General features: G+C 44.3%; 1 protein-coding gene across 1 annotated transcript in view; it reads left to right on the top strand.

The window, feature by feature from the left end:
• Positions 1-19,119, top strand: part of CREB3L2 (cAMP responsive element binding protein 3 like 2) — a 121,267-nt gene that overhangs the window by 88,987 nt on the left and 13,161 nt on the right. The window contains exons 5-8 of the mRNA XM_041751584.1: positions 1,350-1,534; positions 3,675-3,821; positions 4,788-4,846; positions 6,145-6,213. Coding sequence (XP_041607518.1) covers positions 1,350-1,534; positions 3,675-3,821; positions 4,788-4,846; positions 6,145-6,213 — 460 coding nt within the window. The remainder of the gene's footprint in view (positions 1-1,349; positions 1,535-3,674; positions 3,822-4,787; positions 4,847-6,144; positions 6,214-19,119) is intronic.

Below are 19,119 nucleotides of genomic sequence, written 5' to 3'. Positions count from 1 at the left end.
GCACTATGTTAGAAAAAGAGAAAGAGAAGGTTATAGTTAGAGAGAGAGAGAGAAAAGAAAGAGAGAAGAACTCTGCTGTGAATAGTGGGCAGGGTGGCAGGAAGGGTGGCTGAGAGGCACATTACCTGTTACCTTGGATATTCAGGTATTTCAAGAGAGAGAGAGAGCCACCTAGTTACCGCTTGTCACCACCAAAGGCAGCTCTGGGTGGTATCTCATAGGTCAGTGGTACCTCAGAAGGCCCTCCCCACTCATAGCACCTCGGGCAGGCTCTCAGTCTCTAGTTAGAAGAGGAGGTCAAAACTTTTCTGTGGCCCCAAGCACTTCTCTGGCTGAGCTGTGCCACTGAGGGCTCTGTTGTTCTGGGGGCCCCGGAGGGGTGTGGGGAGAAAGGCTTACCCAAAGTTTACGCCCCTTGGCTCGGTGGCAGTGGCCGGCTCTCAAGGCATTCGGGCTTGGTGGGAATAGAACGGAGACCAGAGAAAGCAGAGCTCTTTTGTCAGAAAGGTCGAACTCAGTGAATTCTCCCTTCTGGAGCCCATCGCTGCTGCCCTGGAGATGTGTGATTGGTCACACCGACTGAGGCCCACACGGTCCAGCAGACAGCATGTCTGGGACCCCCCGAGGAGAGGCAAGAGGTGGGCTTTCAGATGCTAGGGGACTGTGGAGCAGAAAGGCCCCCAACACACACACACACACACACACACACACACACACACACACGGATTTCTTTTCCGGTGCCTACCTACCTATCTACAGATGGCTTTAGTATTTTCAGAAGGAAGAATGCCTGGCATCTTGCCCACAGGCCCTACCATGCACATTCCTTTGGAAACAAATGAGCTTTTCTCAAAGCAGCCATGGGGAAACCTCGTGGGCCCCAGGTTCTGCTGATTTTTTTTTCAAGGACCTAATACATGAACATTGCTTATGAGTCAAGCTATATAAATGATACGAAGTGAACACAGTGAGAAGTTGTGCCGGCACTACCACCGTCTACTCTATTTCCCCCCACCAACTCCCATGAGGTGAGGATTTTATCAGTATCTTATATATTTCCCAGTGTTTCTTTATGCAGAGACAATCAAATATGAGTCTGTATTCTCCTCCTCTCCTTTTTCATACCAAAGGAAGGCTACTTTATACGCTGGTCTGCACTTGGATGCTCCCCCTCCTCCGCCCTGAGTAATAGATGTTGGAGATCTTTCCATATCTGCACATGCAGAACCCTCATCCCTTTCTTTGTTCAGCTGACCCGAGTTGGGCTGTGTGGATGTACAGTTGTTGAGTCACCCCCAAGTTCTGCTTCGTTGCTGTCTGATGGATGCCATCCGCTTTCTTTCCCTCAGCCTCCGTGGAACACCTGCACTTACCTCCCACCCCTCCCAGCAGCCACAGCAGTGACTCAGAGGGCAGCCTGAGCCCCAACCCCCGCCTGCACCCCTTCAGCCTGCCTCAGACCCACAGCCCGGCCAGAGCTGTGGCACGGGCCCCCTCTGCCCTGTCCAACTCTCCTCTCCTCACAGCGCCTCACGTGAGTATTCTAGAACCCCATCTGCAGCTCCAGACACCAGTCCTGGAGCTTCACTAGGAATAGGTGCTCTTCAAGGCTGCTGGACTTCTGTTCTTGGAAGACAATTGTAGGCTTAATTGCTAAAACCAGTGATAACCATCTTAAAGAACTTTTTTTTTCTTTTTAAAAAATTTTTTATTTATTCATGAGAGACAGAGAGAGAGAGAGAGAGAGAGAGAGAGAGAGGCAGAGGCATAGGCAGAGGGAGAAGCAAGCTCTCTGCGGGGAGCCTAATGCGGGACTCCATCCCAGGACCCCAAGATCATGACCTGAGCCAAAGGCAGACACTTAACCCTTGAGCCGCCCAGGCTCTCCTTAAAGAACATTTTTTAAGACTTGCCTATAACCTTACCATGCTAACACAATTCTCCTCCTTTTCCTCCTCCAGTTATTACGCCTATGTTTCTCTGACATCACCAGAAGCACAAATAGTAAAAATGTTGTGTTCCCTTCCTCCTCAAAATCATGTCACAAATATTACCAGCAGTTTGGATGGTCCTATGGCCTACAACAGGAAATAGCTTATTTTTCAAATAAACAATATTTGATGATCTTTAAACTTTGAGATTAAATGTTTTGAGGTCAAAAGCTCAACAATATAGTTTAAACTTTTTTTTGTCTGTGATCCAACTCCTAATCCAGAGACTCAGGTTAGAAAGCATGAGTCATCATTCATCCCTCACGTATATAAGGGCACCTATTCCCAGATAAAAATAGGGACAGATAATTAACATTTTACTGTTCTGAGGTGTTCGTTGATTTCTGTGAAATCTGAAAAATGATAAAATTATAATCAATCTTATTGAATTTATATCACATAGAGAAAATTTGAATGAGGTGAGATGTTTAAGAGTTCCGTAAGAACCATCTCTCAATTAATATATTTTTGGCAATTTAAATTCAGTGTGTCTCACAAAGTTCTCGATCTGTGACCATGTTTGTTTCTTTCACCATTACCGTAACTCTAACTCAACTCCTTACCCCTTTGGTAACTAGAATAGCTTTCATCCTTATTATCTGTGAGTCCTCCTACAATCAGTCCAGTCTACATATTTACGGAGGAAATCCTCCCAATATCACACCTCCACAGCGTGTTGTGTTTCTCAATTGGCTCTTAGTATCAAGCCCTAATGCTTCTACTCTGTATTAGGTGCCCTGACTCTTCACTGTTTCAAGAACTTCTTATACATTCTAGGCAGAGTAGCATCTTTAAGTGCTTTTCAGAATACTGCCTTTTGCGTGGAATGCCCTCCTCTATGTAAGTCATCCCCGTCTTTTCAGAAGGCCCAGTGCAATTCTCCTCTCCTACCCTAAGCCTTTGCTTGTCACACACACTCGTGTGTCTCTTTCCCTGGATTTTGAGTGCACCTTGAGTTGATATTACAGAGTAGCATGTAATTGCCCTCAGCTTTTAATAGGTGTTAATTCAGTCTTAGTCTTGATCACAAGCTATAGCTTGAGAGAGGAAGTTTGTTTTAAGTGTTTCATGACATTTAACATGGGCCTCATACACAGTTGGCGCTCAGCTTGTTTGACTACATAAACACATCATTTTTTTATGGGCTGAATGGGATGAGCTACAGTTCTCATCTTCACTGATGATGAACAATCCGGGACTGTCCTCAAGCCAGAGACCTCCATGGGATGTACCTGCAGGTGTATTTCTGGGAACCCTGGCCCCTGAGCTGTCAGTGGGGGAAAGAAGTGACCCTTGGTGTGAGGCGAGCATCTTGCAAAGTTGTGTTTTCAGGAGAACAAGGAAACTCTTTCACAAACAGAGCTCCGAGTGAATCTGCCATCACTCCAAGGCCATGCAATCGGAGATGTGGGAAATGACTCCTGTAATTTTACCTTTGATGTGTTAGCCAGTGGTGTACTTTCCGAGAACTGAGGGGTGGAGGTTTCTTTACCCTTTCCCTTGAGTGATAATCCTTGGGTGTAACACATGAGAACACATGAGTGTTCTCCATCTTTGCTTCCATTTCCAACTACTCGTTTCTCACCCAAAGCAGATGAGCATCATTTTCTCTCATGTTTGCAAGTTTCTTCAGTGTGCCCAGTTGCCCCGCTTTGACCCTTTACTGCTCCTTGTTCGGCACAGAAACTGCAAGGATCAGGCCCACTGGTTCTGACCGAAGAGGAGAAGAGGACCCTGATCGCCGAGGGCTATCCCATCCCCACCAAATTGCCTCTAACAAAATCAGAGGAGAAGGCTCTGAAGAAAATTCGGAGGAAAATCAAGAACAAGGTGACCCCTTCAAATCTAGGTGCTTCTAGGAGCAGAGACCATGACCAGGCTGTGTGCTCCCACTGCCCCCTTCCCTGTGGCCAACACTGGCCCGTCCCATGGAGCCATGGAGAGCTCCCCAGCAGGGAACTGGAACACTGATCGCTGTGTTTCTCTGGTCCTTTTACCCATCCTCTGGGTCAGTGGATCCCAAACTGGGTGTGCATACTCCTTGGTGCCTGAGGGGATCCATTTGGGGCTGAGAGGAAAACATCAGAACTCCCATTAATTTTTTTTAATCTTAGTCTTTTTAGTTTCTGTTTTATAATGTATACATTATTTCCTTCTAGTGGTGTGTATATAATTTATAAATAAATATAAATGCAGTATGGGTGTAACTTTTCACTGGGTTTTTTTATTAAAAAAAAAAATTGTCTACTGTTCTATGCCTGGATTGAGGAGTCTCTTTAGCCCTAGGCCCCTACAGTGCAGAGCAGAGCCCTGAGGCCCCAGGGAATGGCTCAGGCACAGGCAGACCAGAAGGGAGGTGGCAGGGAAAGGAAGAAAAAGAGTTCAGTTCTGACTCTTGGCCCATGTACAGAAGCAGTAGAGGGTTATGTATGACCGAGCCCAACTATCTTTGTTTATATGTTAAGTTGAGCCAACTGAGCCCCATGGAGTTGAAATCATTTATCTAAGACCACATAGATGGCTTGTGAACCACATGTTCTGTTCTGACTCAGGCCTGCCATGCTTCCCACACGGGGCCCAGTTTGATGGGACCTGGTGACAACACAGGCTGGTTGAAACCAGGGAGGTCAGAAGAAGTGACTCACAGATGAGCCAGCAGGTTAAGTAAGAGGGGCCACGAAAATGAGGGGGAGCTCTGGTGATTTCTGCGCCAACAGACTCCTCTCTTCCATTTACTCGTAACTGACATACTGACAGAGCAGGAGGTTAATCTCTCTTTCTCCCCTTATATCTCAGATTTCTGCCCAGGAGAGTAGAAGAAAGAAGAAAGAATACATGGACAGCTTGGAGAAAAAGTAAGCCTCCTGCGAAACTGGGTGTGTTTATTGGGTGATAGACATAGGGAAATGGGTGTGCGCAAAGCATCTGCTTTCCCGAGAAGCCAGTGAAGTTCATTCTGGCCACCATCAGAGCCCGTTGGTTCATCAGCTGTGTGCTGCCTGCCACCTAGTGGCTTTTGGGGGCGGGGGGGGGACTTTATAAATAGGGCCAGAAGTAAAAAGTACACTCAATCTTAGGCATTTGGACCACACCGTTTCTAACGGAAGCAAGTCCTTGAAGGTCTCCTTTCAAACAAGTGCAAATATTAACATTCGTTCACATTCCTGGAGCTCTCCTCAGAGGAGAGGCACTGTTTCGGCTGAAAGGACCAGGGCTGATTAATCAGTCCCTTTGGCCACATCCCTCACATCCTAGAGAAAGCACGTAGGCAGTGCAGAAAGTCGGGCTGGCATTACTTACTTTCTAGCCACTATAATTCACACCACTGGCTAGTGACTTCCCACAAAAACACTGGAAGGCACCTTTTGTTCTTCTGAATAGCCCAAAATCTCAGGAGGGCTGTTAAAAAAACATGATTGAAGTACAATTTCCATATTGGCCTTAGAATATAGTTCTCCAGCTGACAAAGGAGTATCACTTAAGATGGAAATGGAGTCCAGAAATGAATCTTCCTGTGGGTCTGCAGAGAAGAACAGAACATTCTGGAACATTCTGGCTGGCTCTTGACTTTGCTATTGAAAATTGGTGTCTGCATCCTAGTTTCGATACTGATAATTTTCCATTAAGTGGTCCCACTCTGTTCCATTATTTGCTGTAGGCTTCCAGGGTCAAGATGGTCTCTCTTGCCTCTTCCGGGCATGCACGCTCCTGCAGCTGGATTCCTTGTCTTGAGGGGCTGGGTTTTTGTCTTCCCCTCTTGCCCCAAGCAAGTCTCCTGTTAGTCTTTCTGGGCGTGAATCCAACTGGCAGCATCCAGGCTCCTATAGTATGAGGGAGGTGAATGATGGGCATTGAGAGCAATAGGGTAAGGTGAGAGGAATCAAGTTTGGAACACTCTAGGAGGACTTTACATTGTGTCCCATCCCTATTCATTTTCTGTACCTGAGGCATGTATTACTCATCTCTTTTTTTTTTTTTCTTTTGTCTTTTTACCCTTCTTCCTGACCTAGACTGGCTAGGCTCTCTCTCTCACCTCTCTAGAGTAGCTGATGCCCAGTCCTCCTTCTGTGAGCCCCATCTTCCTCCACTCTAGCTCCCAGCTTGGCATTTGCTCAAAATACAACAAATTTTCTTCTTTCTCACTCCCCTATAGGGTGGAGTCTTGTTCAACGGAGAACTTGGAGCTTCGGAAGAAAGTAGAGGTTCTGGAGAACACCAACAGGTGAGTGTCGCTAGAGTGAGATGCTGCTCAAACTGCCTGATGGAAGGTGGGGACAAGAGGGGGCAGGTCCAGGACCAGAGCAGGAGGGAAGTGGAAGAGACCACACTGAAAGTATAGTTGTGCCCAGGGGCTCTGGGCGACTGTGATCCACTTACCTTACACACACATGCCCTTGTACACACACTCATACACGCATGTGTGTTCTCTTTACTTTTCCTCAAATAGATGGGAGAAAGCTTGGAGAATAAGGCTGATAAGTTTGATTCTCCTGAAAATGACACTCAACTTTAGAGGTGGGCAGGGAGGGACTGGCCACTTCATCGTCACCCAACTTTGGTAACAAATGGTGGCTATTAGTGAGAAGAAAAGAAGAAACCAGGTTTGTTTTTTAAATTACTCTTTATAAAAATTAATTAATTACATTTCAAGGCTACTTTTAAAAATAACTATGGGACCGAGTGAGTTAATGGGCTCTTCTAGCACTTTCTTGCCAGGTACTGTTTTCAGCACATCACAGATATTAACTCATTTAACCTTCCAACAGCCCTTAGGAAGAGGTCCTATTAATATCCTCATTCTATAGAGGAGATCACTGAGACTCAGAATGGTAGGTGGTTTGCCCAAGGTCATGCGGGCCGTCTGGCTCTGCAGCCTTAGAATAGGAGAAGCATAATGAACGTTATCCTGCATCATATGCAAGAGAGGTTGAGGCATAGAGTTAGGAAAAAAGAGTTAAGATACAGGGTTAAAGGGTGGGGAATTTAATCCAGAATATGTGTGTGTGTGTGTGTGTGTGTGTGCGCGCGCGTGCCTACTTATACTGTAAAAATTAAAATGTTCATTAGTCAAGGGATCCTGTCGCCCTTAGTTGTTATAGAGCTGACAATTCAAGTAGAGAAGAATAGATTTTTAGATAAGAAAAATATTACTTGTTCATTTAAGGCTTAGCGTTAATGCTTAATAATGATTTTGCAGTTATTAAGGTTAAGTCCACTTGCCTGTCATTTGATAATAACATTAAATTTGGCTCCCATCTTCACGGTTTGATTCCCAGGCAGCAGACTTTCCTACTCATAAGTTAAAACTACCGTCGTTGGGAACACTGGACAAGCCCACTGGGCTTCCCTCTGCATTTCTGGGAATGTCTATGCTCAAATAGCAGGCCGAGGGCGGTCACCTGAGGTGCTCCACAGACAGGTGGCAGAAATAAGTGAAACTACCAGCTCCGTGTGCTCGCACCTCAAGCCTCTGCGGCAAAGGAGACAGTTTCCAGTACCGCCTTAGGATTCTGGTTTCATGGTTGCCTGTGGATATTCGACTCTGGAGGCTGGGCCCCATCTTACCTCCACCTTCTCTCCTGCCATGGTGGATCTCTGGGTCCTGAACCCTTGCCAGAGTCTGTATCCATCTTGTTAGCATCCTGAATGCCCACCTTGGCACGTGCTGCTGCAGAAGCCCCATGCCCCATGTTCATGAGTGGGACAAATGCGCACCATGAAGTGGTGAAAGGGGAAAGAAGAATTTGTCCAAGATAGCCTTGGAGTCTGGTTCAGGTTTCCTCCTTAGGCTCTGGGTGCCAGGTCTTCCCCAAACCGCACGGGGGCAGCAGAGGTGCAGTACAGGCTGTGCTGGGGAGCAGGGTGCTTGGCATTAGAAGGGTTCTGCTGCCCCCCATCCTGAGAAAGGCCTCTCCTCCCCTCTCTAGGCTGACTGTGCTGTATCTTTTTTTTTTTTTTTTTTAAGATTTTATTGATTTATTTAAGAGACAGAGAGTGAGGACAAGCAGAGAGGGGGTAGAAGCAGAGGGAGGGGGGTGGGAATCAACTCCTGTGGAGCAGGGAGCCATACATGGGGCTGGATCCCAGGACCCTGGGGTCATGAACCGAGCCCAAGGCAGGTGCTTAACCAAATGAGCCACCCAGGAACCCCTATACTTTTTAACTTAAAAGAACCCCACATATGTAATATATTTTTCATTGCAGAAAAAAAAAATCAGAAACTACAGTTAAAAAAGAAAAAAATGCAATCTTTTCGCTCAGAAATGTTTATACTTTGTAATATTTTATACATATGTATTTGTGCATATATGCATCTTCTTTTGTTAGGAACTTTCTCTGCTTAACAGAATACCCTGGACATATTTCCGTATCTGTATATTTCTTTTTGTTGTTGTTTTTATTTTTATTTGCATTTATTCTATGCAGAATTCACTTCCGGGCCATAAGTTTTTGTTTCTTCAGTTTCTTCTGGGATATCATTTTCTTCTGTGCAACCTCCTCTTCTGGTTTAGGAACAATCTGCTCTTCTTCAGTAAGAATCATCTCGATGTGGCTCATGTATGGGTTAATCCGGCCATGAGCCCTGTAAGTTCTACGTCGCATCTTGGGGGCTTTGCTCACCTGGATGTGCTCAATGACCAGAGAATCTACATCTAAACCCTTAAGTTCAGCATTACTCTCTGCATTTTTAAGCATGTGCGGTAAAAATCCAGCACTCTTCTTGGGCCACTGACCTGTGTCCAGCCCCACTGTTTGGCCTGTGCACCTACCAACTCCATCATTGTAGTGACGGAATGGCACACACTGCTTCTGCAAAGTGACATCTTTCTGATATGTGGTGGCTTTTCGGATATGCATACCCTTGATGGCCTGGGCTGTTTGACGTGTGTTCTTAAAGTGAACACGAAGATTTGAACCTCTTGACTTGTATGATTTTGTAGGGTTTTCTGGGTCCAGCAGTAGAGAACCATTTTCGGAGGTTACCTCAGCCCACTCCTGTACCTGTGTATTTCTACAGAATCTTTATTTCTATCAGATTCTAATGAAGAGCTATCATGTGAGGAACACTGACTTAAGGTACATCTGATTCTGTGTAACAACAATCTGTGTTTTGCCAGTTATTTTCATCTTTATAAATAATGGCCATGGTGATTTCAACCCACTATTTGTTATTATAGGATATGAGTTATGAGAACATATGGCATATTTGAGCTTGGGGTCAGCATATCTCATGTTCTTCCCTGAGAGAGTCAATGATGATTTTCCTCTTTTCTTCTTCATGGACCGTGTGGAAGTTTTTTCCAGCATCTAGCCTAGTGAAACCTCCACTGAAGAAACAACCTACCTAATGATATTGGTGCCTTGCTGCCCCTTGCCCACCCTGTGTGTGTGTGTTCCCTCTTCAAAACTTACCTCTCCTGGCAGACAGCCCTTCTTTCGTGGTGCTGATGGCTGATACTTGACTGATCTTAGTCTTCCCACAGGTGATCTTATCAGGGGACTCGTGGGGTCATAATTTCTAAGCAATTTTTAATATGTTTTAGCCTGAGAGATAAAGAAATAAAAGCAGTGCTGTTCTCATTGAGGCGGGGAAGGGGGGGTCTGCATTCCCTCCAGCGCCTACCCCGTCTCAAGGGCCTCACCTTGCTCAGAGGACAAGGCACCAACTGCAGTGACTCTAATGTAAACTTGGTAATCTCCCACCCTGCACCTGTCATAAGGTGTTGGTGGTTTGGCCATGTCACAAGGGGAAACTTTTGGTCCCTTGGGTCACATAACATTGCGTAAGTGACACAGTGTTTGAACTAAATACAGACTAGGCCTGGTGAACACACATCTCTGTTTGTGTTCCTGGTCATGCTTCTTAGAGAAACTGAAGAAACAAAAACTTATGGCCCGGGAGTAAATTCTGCATAGAATAAATGCAAATAAAAATAAGCATTTATTATCCTTTGGAGGAGGCTGGACAGACATAGGACAGCTGTACATGCACAGGAACCTGCGTCACTAGAGTGGGGTGGGAGCCCTTTGGAAGCCATTGTGTCCTATGACATGACAGGGTGGGAAAAGTGAGTGGGTATATCCTCATTGGCCAAATTAAAGGAAGACTATTTTTACTCCCCCCGCCCCTCAGGGGAGTTTTCCATCTCTCTAGATGAAAATGAGCTCTCAGATTATGAGTCAATCCTGACTCTTTTGGTTTACACTAGACTTAGCAGCAGCCACCTAGCAGAGCCTGTTGTTGGTTTCTAGGTATAAAGACCCTTTTATCTGAGCTCAGGAAGCTACAAGAGGATGAGGATGGAGAGAATGCTGCTAACACTTCTGTAGGCTCACCCGGGAGCCTCTTGGGGCAGAGCCAAGCAGTGTGAAAGCACCTTCGCTCTTGCTCTGCTAAGGTGATCCACTAATTGCGTGCCATCAAGAAATGTGTGAGATGAGAGACAGAGAGTTTCCCAGGGGGCCTGTCTTCCTGCGCTCGATCAGGAAATACATTTTCACTTACAAAGTCTGGGCGAGGTCCGTGTGTGTGTGTGTGTGTGTGTGTGTGTGTGTGGTGTGTGTGTGGCTGCTAGAAGATCGTGCTGGCTCTTCTGTGCTCATCATTCACCCCTCTAAGCTGCAGGCTCTCTGGACAGGCCTGCCCTTGTCCCATTCCAGAGAAATCCTGTGCAGGTGACACACACACACTGCCCAGCCCAGCAGTTTTGAGTGCTGGCAGTTCAGTTGGCTCCTCTTGTTCCGTATTTTGCTCTATTGCATCTGTAGGGCTGTGAGCTGCAGGTCCTTTCCTCCCGTGTGGAGCCGGGGGAGCTTTGACTTGAATTGCACCTTAGCAGAGACCATCTAATTTGCCCTCTACTCACTTTCTTTTATAGAAGGGGAAACTGAGCCCCAGTGAGGTTCAGGTCATTCAGATATCTAGAGCTAGAACAGGGACTAGACCTTAGCCACTTAATTTTTAAATTGGTCCAAACCTTAATTTTTCTTTTGCTGTGCCCCCTTTCTCTCTCGAGGACCACTGCCTTTTCCCAGCTTGGGGCTAACTTAAACCTGCTGAAGAGGGCCTTGCTTTGGACCTGTGTTTCTAAGGACCCTGCTCTGGCTCCCTTCTGGCCACATGTCTCTCCAAGAGAAGAGTAGTCAGCAGGCCCAACGCGATGCTTGCATGTGGTGCTCTCACTGGACCCCTTCAGACCCCACCAGACCCCACCCTGGTACCTGGGATTCTGGAATTCCCTGCCCCAAGCGCCTGGGCCTATCTCCAGGGCCTGTGTGGATCTCTACCCCGTCTTCTCCAAAAAGTACACCAAGCCACCAGAGGGCCTAAGCTGATGGGATGTGTCAGGACTGTGAACCTTGGCTGGTGTGTGTCTGAAATCCTCCGTGGTGTATCAGGTCCTCTCAGCTCTAATCTCTAACTCCGCTCTTCTTGTTCTTTGAATCTATATACAGTTCCTGGTAGAGGTCTTTCCAGCTGAGTGCCCTGGGCTTTCACCTTTTTCTGCCTCTCCTCATTTGTTCACGTGAACCCTGAGGCTGTGCCCATTTGCCCTATACACTATTACCCTCTCCCACAGGTTCCCCTTTACTCTGTGGACCGACTGTAGCTGCCGATCCTGCTTGCTGCCGTCCAGAGAAGCCACTAGAGTACTGGCAAAAGATGCAGCTTACCCCTCTGCAGAACTTTATCTGGCTTTAATTCACTTTCATCTCTCCATTATCTGTAACTTCTGGTTGGGTGAAGAGTACAAGCTTTCATTTTACGTGACCATATTTCAGACTTCAGTGGATCTTTGGGTACTAGACAAAGTTCCCCAGAGAGACTGGAAGGGCATTTTAATATAATTTTGTGGTTAAGTCAGCCATTCCTCAGCCCCAGAGAACATTCTAGAGCTCTCTTGTTCCTGTTCCTGGGCAAGGAGATAATAGAATATTTCAGAAGTATCCTCTGGTCCCTGCAAAACCAACCCTTTGTGACACAGCGATTACACAGGAAGAAGGAGGAGAAAATTCATCCTTGTTTTTTTTTTTTTCCCATTTAAGCCAAAGCCCCATGAACAACCCTCAAAGCTTAAGTAAAAGATGACAAATAAATATGATCTATTCAAAAATTAGTATTTTAGCGCAGTGAGACTGTCATTTATTTGCATATGTGACACTTCAGTTTTTAAAAGTCTTGGAGATGGTTGGTGAGTCTCTTTACTATTGTTATGCAGTGTGTGGAACTCTGAATTGTATTCCCTGTATCCCAGCACCTCTCCACCTCCACCCCAGGACTTTGTGGTAGATATTTTAGCTTTTGGTCACCCTTGTTCTAACCCTCAGAAATTTCTCTAAATTTCTAAAAGACCTAACCCACAGAGTTTCTCTAAACTCTAAAAGACCAAGATGGGGTGGGAAGGGATTCAAGTGGGATATTTTTTTTTCTTCAGAAGCACATGGATGCTTAGCTCGTCCATCACAAAGTCATCTGCTTTCTACGTGTGCACTAGCTAAGTGACACTTAGACTTTTTTTTAAAGATTTTATTTATTCATGAGATACAGAAAGAGAGAGAGAGAGAGGAGAGAGAGAGGCAGAGACACATGCAGAGGGAGAAGCAGGCTCCATGCAGGGAGCCCAGTGTGGGACTCGATCCCGGGACCCCAGGATCATGCCCTGGGCTGAAGGCAGCGCTAAACCGCTGAGCCACCTGGGCTGCCCAAACGTAGACTTTTTGATTGTAATCATTTTACATTTTATGTAGTAACCCAGACATACCACAGGAACGTATACATCACATGCATAACTAGTATGAATGTTTCACAAATGAATGCTTACATACTATGCATGATGTCCTCTGATACCATGTGTTCTAGTTGATTGTTTCATTAAAAAATACACCAGTGCAGGGATGCCTGGGTGGCTCAGTGGTTGAGCATCTGCCTCTGGCTCAGGACGTGATCCTGGAGTCCCAGGATCGAGTTCCACGTTGGGCTCCTGCATGGAGCCTGCTTCTCCCTCTGCCTGTGTCTCTGCCTCTCTCTACCTCTATCTCTCTCATGAATAGATAAATAAAATCTTAAAAAAAAAAGTACACCAGTGGCAATCCAAGTGTCTTTACAGCTCATGGTTCATCATGGGGAATTTGGAAAATACTATGTTACTTTGGAAAGTAACGTAAGGATATGAAAAAAAGTTCCTGTATCTCTGTAAGAGTCTGACTTATCCAGAGAGTGGTTTATACACACATACACATGTGCACACACACACACACACACGTGCACCACACACTGTAGCCTGGCTAGTTCCATTTCTCAGTAAGGCGTGTTATAAGATTTCATGGAAAGTATGTCTATTGAGAATTCCTGGTTTGGAGCTTCTGGCACAGCAAGTATTTGGGAACCCTCACTTTATTATTTTTCCTGGGTTCTGGTTTGTCACTCCAGTGGGAAATTAGATACCTGAAAAGTATAACATGCAATTCTCTATGACCTTTTCCCACTCCCCGCCCCGCCCAATCTCTCATAAAGAAAGGGAACAGTAGAATACAAAATTAAGTGAAAGACAAAGAAAACCATGAGGCTGTTGATGTATTTCCCAGTTATCATAAGAGTATGTCTTGGCCTCCTGGCTACTTTTGAATGTTTTGCCCAATTTCTCTTGATATGCCTCCCGAGATCCAGGGTGATACTTTATTTTGGGCAAGGCTGGCAGCTGCCTTTGACTGCTCTTTTGCAAGGAAGTGTATGAGGACAGCCACTAAGTTTATTTTTACATCTCACCACAAGAGAAAATCCACATTTTCAATCAAGAATTGGATACTCCAATTTAACAAGTTGTGAAAAATCTCTTGGCCCAGATAAATGTTTGCTAAGAGTACTCCTTTCTCTAAATTGAGACCTTGCTCCCGGAAGCCCACGAATTCATTAAGCCATAATTAGCCACGGTCACTGATGATTTAAAATACAGTAATAAAGGGAAAGTTTATACTGGGCTTTGAATGCACTGTTGGGTCTGTCCTATGGGTGGCTTTTTATAGCTGTAGTTTTAAAATAATTCTTCCATTTCTTCTGATGCCTGTCTCTTCTTCAGCCAGCCCTTCGTGCAAGCAGGGTAACAGCTGTCATCCACACTCCCACTGCTGCAGGCCGTGGCATCTGTCCCAGTGGCTCCAGGGAGAATCGCACATCATCTCTGACCAGTGTTTCAGTTAGGAGGTCCCAGGCTGCCCTGGAAAGGGCTGGCTTCATCCGTCATCAGTGGAAAGAGACAGCAAGCACTCTCTAAAGGTGGCTTTGATTCTAAGAAGCCCAGAGGACACCAAGAGGGGGGGATTCTCTCACTATTTTGTGAGCTGATGAGGTCAAAGGAGTAAACTTTGATTAGCTGCCTAAACTCAGGACCAAAATAACTGGGTTAAAGTAATGCAACAGTGGTATCAAGATCTAAACTCAGCCAATCTCCTGCGCTGGTGCAGATGCACCAGTCCTAAGTCATCCTGTCTGCTCTTCTACTGTCTCACAGAGCGACAGGTCTTATAGTTTCCACTTTTCTAAACAAAGCCCAGATTTGACTTCAGACACCTGACATGGCACAAGGAGCACCCTTGATTCTTTTACCTGTCACGTAACAGTTTATCTTTGGCATACCTGGAGATGTGTCAGGAAATAAATATTCATTTGCCCTTATTGTTTTTATTTGTATCATTATCATGGAAACTTTGTTATACTATGTATGTCTTTGCCATTGGGCTGATTTTTATTGTGGCTCTGCCATCTGTGGCTTGGCCCCTGTTGATAGTAACCTTCTCTTTTCTTTTCTTTTCTTTCTTTTCTTTTCTTTTCTTTTCTTTTCTTTTCTTTTCTTTTCTTTCTTTTTTTTCTTCTTTTCTTTTCCTTTCTTTTCTTTTCTTTTCTTTTTTCTTTTTTCTTTTTTTTCTTTCTCTTTTCCCTTCCCTTCCCTTCACTTCCGTTCCTTTCCCTTTTCCTTCCTTCCTTCCTTCCTTCCTTCCTTCCTTCCTTCCTTCCTTCCTTCCTTCTTTTTAGAGAGCTTGAGAGTGAGTGTGGTGGGGAGGGACAGAGGGAAAAGGAGAGAGAGAGAGAAAGAGAATCTTAAGCTGGGCATGGAGCCCAATGTGAGGCTTGATCTCATGACCCTGAGGTCATGACCTGAGCAGAAATCAAGAATCAGATGCTCAATGGACTGAGCCACCCAGGCACCCCCATAGTAACCTTTTCTTATCTAATGGTGGATGTAACTCTCCATCGAGCTGTTGTTGATATGATGTTAATTCACTGGGTTTAAGGGAAATCTGCCTAAGAGGTATTTTGGTTATTGATTCTATTAGGTTATAAACTTGGGTACCATGTTGTAGTGCATTGGAAAGCACAGAAATTACAGAATCAGGTTTTATTTACGTAATAGTTTTCAACCTACTAGTTACATGTCTTTTTTTTTTTAAATAAATTTATTTTTTATTGGTGTTCAATTTACCAACATACAGAATAACACCCAGTGCTCATCCCGTCAAGTGACCCCCTCAGTGCCCGTCACCCAGTCACCCCCACCCCCTACCACCCTCCCCTTTCACCACCCCTAGTTTGTTTCCCAGAGTTAGGAGTCTTCATGTTCTGTCTCCCTTTCTGATATTTCCCACACATTTCTTCTCCCTTCCCTTATATTCCCTTTCACTATTATTTATATTCCCCAAATGAATGAGAACATACACTGTTTGTCCTTCTCCAATTGACTTACTTCACTCAGCATAATACCCTCCAGGTCCATCCACGTTGAAGCAAATGGTGGGTATTTGTCGTTTCTAATGGCTGAGGAATATTCCATTGTATACATAAACCACATCTTCTTTATCCATTCATCTTTCGATGGACACCGAGGCTCCTTCCACAGTTTAGCTATTGTGGACGTTGCTGCTACAAACATCGGGGTGCAGGTGTCCCGGCGTTTCATTGCATCTGAATCTTTGGGGTAAGTCCCCAACAGTGCAATTGCTGGGTCGTAGGGCAGGTCTATTTTTAACTCTTTGAGGAACCTCCACACAGTTTTCCAGAGTGGCTGCACCAGTTCACATTCCCACCAACAGTGCAAGAGGGTTCCCTTTTCTCTGCATCCTCTCCAACATTTGTGGTTTCCTGCCTTGTTAATTTTCCCCATTCTCACTGGTGTGAGGTGGTATCTCATTGTGGTTTTGATTTGTATTTCCCTGATGGCAAGTGATGCAGAGCATTTTCTCATGTGCACGTTGGCCATGTCTATGCCTTCCTCTGTGAGATTTCTGTTCATGTCTTTTGCCCATTTCATGATTGGATTGTTTGTTTCTTTGGTGTTAAGTTTAATAAGTTCTTTATAGATCTTGGAATCTAGCCCTTTATCTGATACGTCCTTTGCAAATATCTTCTCCCATTCTGTAGGTTGTCTTTTAGTTTTGTTGACTGTATCCTTTGCTCTGCAAAAGCTTCTTATCTTGATGAAGTCCCAATAGTTCATTTTTGCTTTTGTTTCTTTTGCCTTCGTGGATGTATCTTGCAAGAAGTTACTGTGGCTGAGTTCAAAAAGGGTGTTGCCTGTGTTCTCCTCTAGGATTTTGATGGACTCTTGTCTCACATTTAGATCTTTCATCCATTTTGAGTTTATCTTTGTGTATGGTGAAAGAGACTGGTCTAGTTTCATTCTTCTGCATGTGGATGTCCAATTTTCCCAGCACCATTTATTGAAGAGACTGGCTTTCTTCCAGTGGATAGTCTTTCCTCCTTTATCGAATATTAGTTGACCATAAAGTTCAGGGTCCACTTCTGGGTTCTCTATTCTGTTCCATTGATCTATGTGTCTGTTTTTGTGCCAGTACCACACTGTCTTGATGACCTGAAATCTGGCATTGTGATGCCCCCAGCTATGGTTTTCTTTTTTAAAATTCCCCTGGCTATTCGGGGTCTTTTCTGATTCCACACAAATTTTAAAGTAATTTGTTCTAACTCTCTGAAGAAAGTCCATGGTATTTTGATAGGGATAGCTTTAAACGTGTAAATTGCCCTGGGTAACATTGACATTTTCACAATATTAATTCTGCCAATCCATGAGCATGGAATATTTTTCCATCTCTTTGTGTCTTCCTCAATTTCTTTCAGAAGTGTTCTATAGTTTTTAGGGTATAGATCCTTTACCTCTTTGGTTAGGTTTATTCCTAGGTATCTTATGCTTTTGGGTGCAATTGTAAATGGGATTGACTCCTTAATTTCTCTTTCTTCAGTCTCATTGTTAGTGTATAGAAATGCCATTGATTTCTGGGCATTGATTTTGTATCCTGCCACACTGCCAAACTGCTGTATGAGTTCTAGCAATCTTGGGGTGGAGACTTTTGGGTTTTCTATGTAGAGTATCATGTCATCGGCGAAGAGGGAGAGTTTGACTTCTTCTTTGCCAATTTGAATGCCTTTAATGTCTTTTTGTTGTCTGATTGCTGAGGCGAGGACTTCCAGTAGTATGTTGAACAGCAGTGGTGAGAGTGGACATCCCTGTCTTGTTCCTGATCTTAGGGGAAAGGCTCCCAGTGCTTCCCCATTGAGAATGATATTTGCTGTGGGCTTTTCGTAGATGGCTTCTAAGATGTTGAGGAATGTTCCCTCTATCCCTACACTCTGAAGAGTTTTGATCAGGAATGGATGCTGTATTTTGTCAAATGCTTTCTCTGCATCTAATGAGAGGATCATATGGTTCTTGGTTTTTCTCTTGCTGATATGATGAATCACATTGATTGTTTTACGAGTGTTGAACCAGCCTTGTGTCCCAGGGATAAATCCTACTTGGTCATGGTGAATAATTTTCTTAATGTGTTGTTGGATCCTATTGGCTAGTATCTTGTTGAGAATTTTTGCATCCATGTTCATCAGGGATATTGGTCTGTAATTCTCCTTTTTGGTGGGGTCTTTGTCTGGTTTCGGAATTAAGGTGATGCTGGCCTCATAGAACGAATTTGGAAGTGCTCCATCTGTTTCTATCTTTCCAAACAGCTTTAGTAGAATAGGTATGATTTCTTCTTTGAACGTTTAATAGAATTCCCCTGGGAAGCCATCTGGCCCTGGACTCTTGTGTCTTGGGAGGTTTGTGATGACTGCTTCAATTTCCTCCCCGGTTATTGACCTGTTCAGGTTTTCTATTGCTTCCTGTTCCAGTTTTGGTAGTTTGTGGCTTTCCAGGAATGCGTCCATTTCTTCTAGATTGCCTAATTTATTGGCATATAGCTGTTCATAATATGTTTTTAGAATCGTTTGTATTTCCTTCGTGTTGGTAGTGATCTCTCCTTTCTCATTCATGATTTTATTAATTTGAGTCTTCTCTCTCTTCTTTTTAATAAGGCTGGCTAATGGTTTATCTATCTTAATTCTTTCAAAGAACCAACTCCTGGTTCTGTTGATCTGTTCCACAGTTCTTCTGGTCTCGATTTCGTTGAGTTCTGCTCAAATCTTTATTAACTCTCTTCTTCTGCTGGGTGTAGGATCTATTTGTTGTTTTTTTCTCTAGCTTCTTTATGTGTAAGGTTAGCTTCTGTATTTGAGTTCTTTCCATTTTTTTGAATGGATGCTTGTATTAGTTACATGTCTTTGAGACAGTTTTTTAGTATCTCAGTGTATAGAGTTCCTAGAACTCAATCAGTGGGTGTTCGGTTACTGTTAATTTCCTTTCCTTATGACAAAAATGAGTGTTTCTCTTGAATGAATGAATATATATGAATGTCCCAGACTTGATTGGATCATAGAAATCTGTTTAGATTTGGGGATGGATGAGTTCAATCACCTTCCTTGGGTGAAGTCACTCAGAGTTGCTGATTGATGGGCTTCAGAGTGTCATCATTTCCACCATCAGTTCAGTTCACCTTCACTGATCTGAGTAGGAGAAGCAGCAGCAAATAGCACATTATGTCACTATTCCTTTCCACCAAAATTTCAAGCTAAAATTTCTATTTTTCTTATTATTTTTAAAGGTTTTATTTATTTATTCATGATAGACACAGAGAGAGAGAGACAGAGACAGAGACATAGGCAGAGAGAGAAGCAGGCTCCATGCAGGAAGCCTGATGTGGGACTCGATCCCGGGACTTGGGGATCACACCCTGAACCAAAGGCAGACAC

Source organism: Vulpes lagopus, chromosome 4 (assembly GCF_018345385.1).
Source record: "Vulpes lagopus strain Blue_001 chromosome 4, ASM1834538v1, whole genome shotgun sequence".
In the NCBI taxonomy this organism is placed as follows: Eukaryota; Metazoa; Chordata; class Mammalia; order Carnivora; family Canidae; genus Vulpes; species Vulpes lagopus.
The sequence above is the reverse complement of the archived record's forward strand: the minus strand, read 5'-3'. Positions and strand labels throughout refer to the sequence as shown.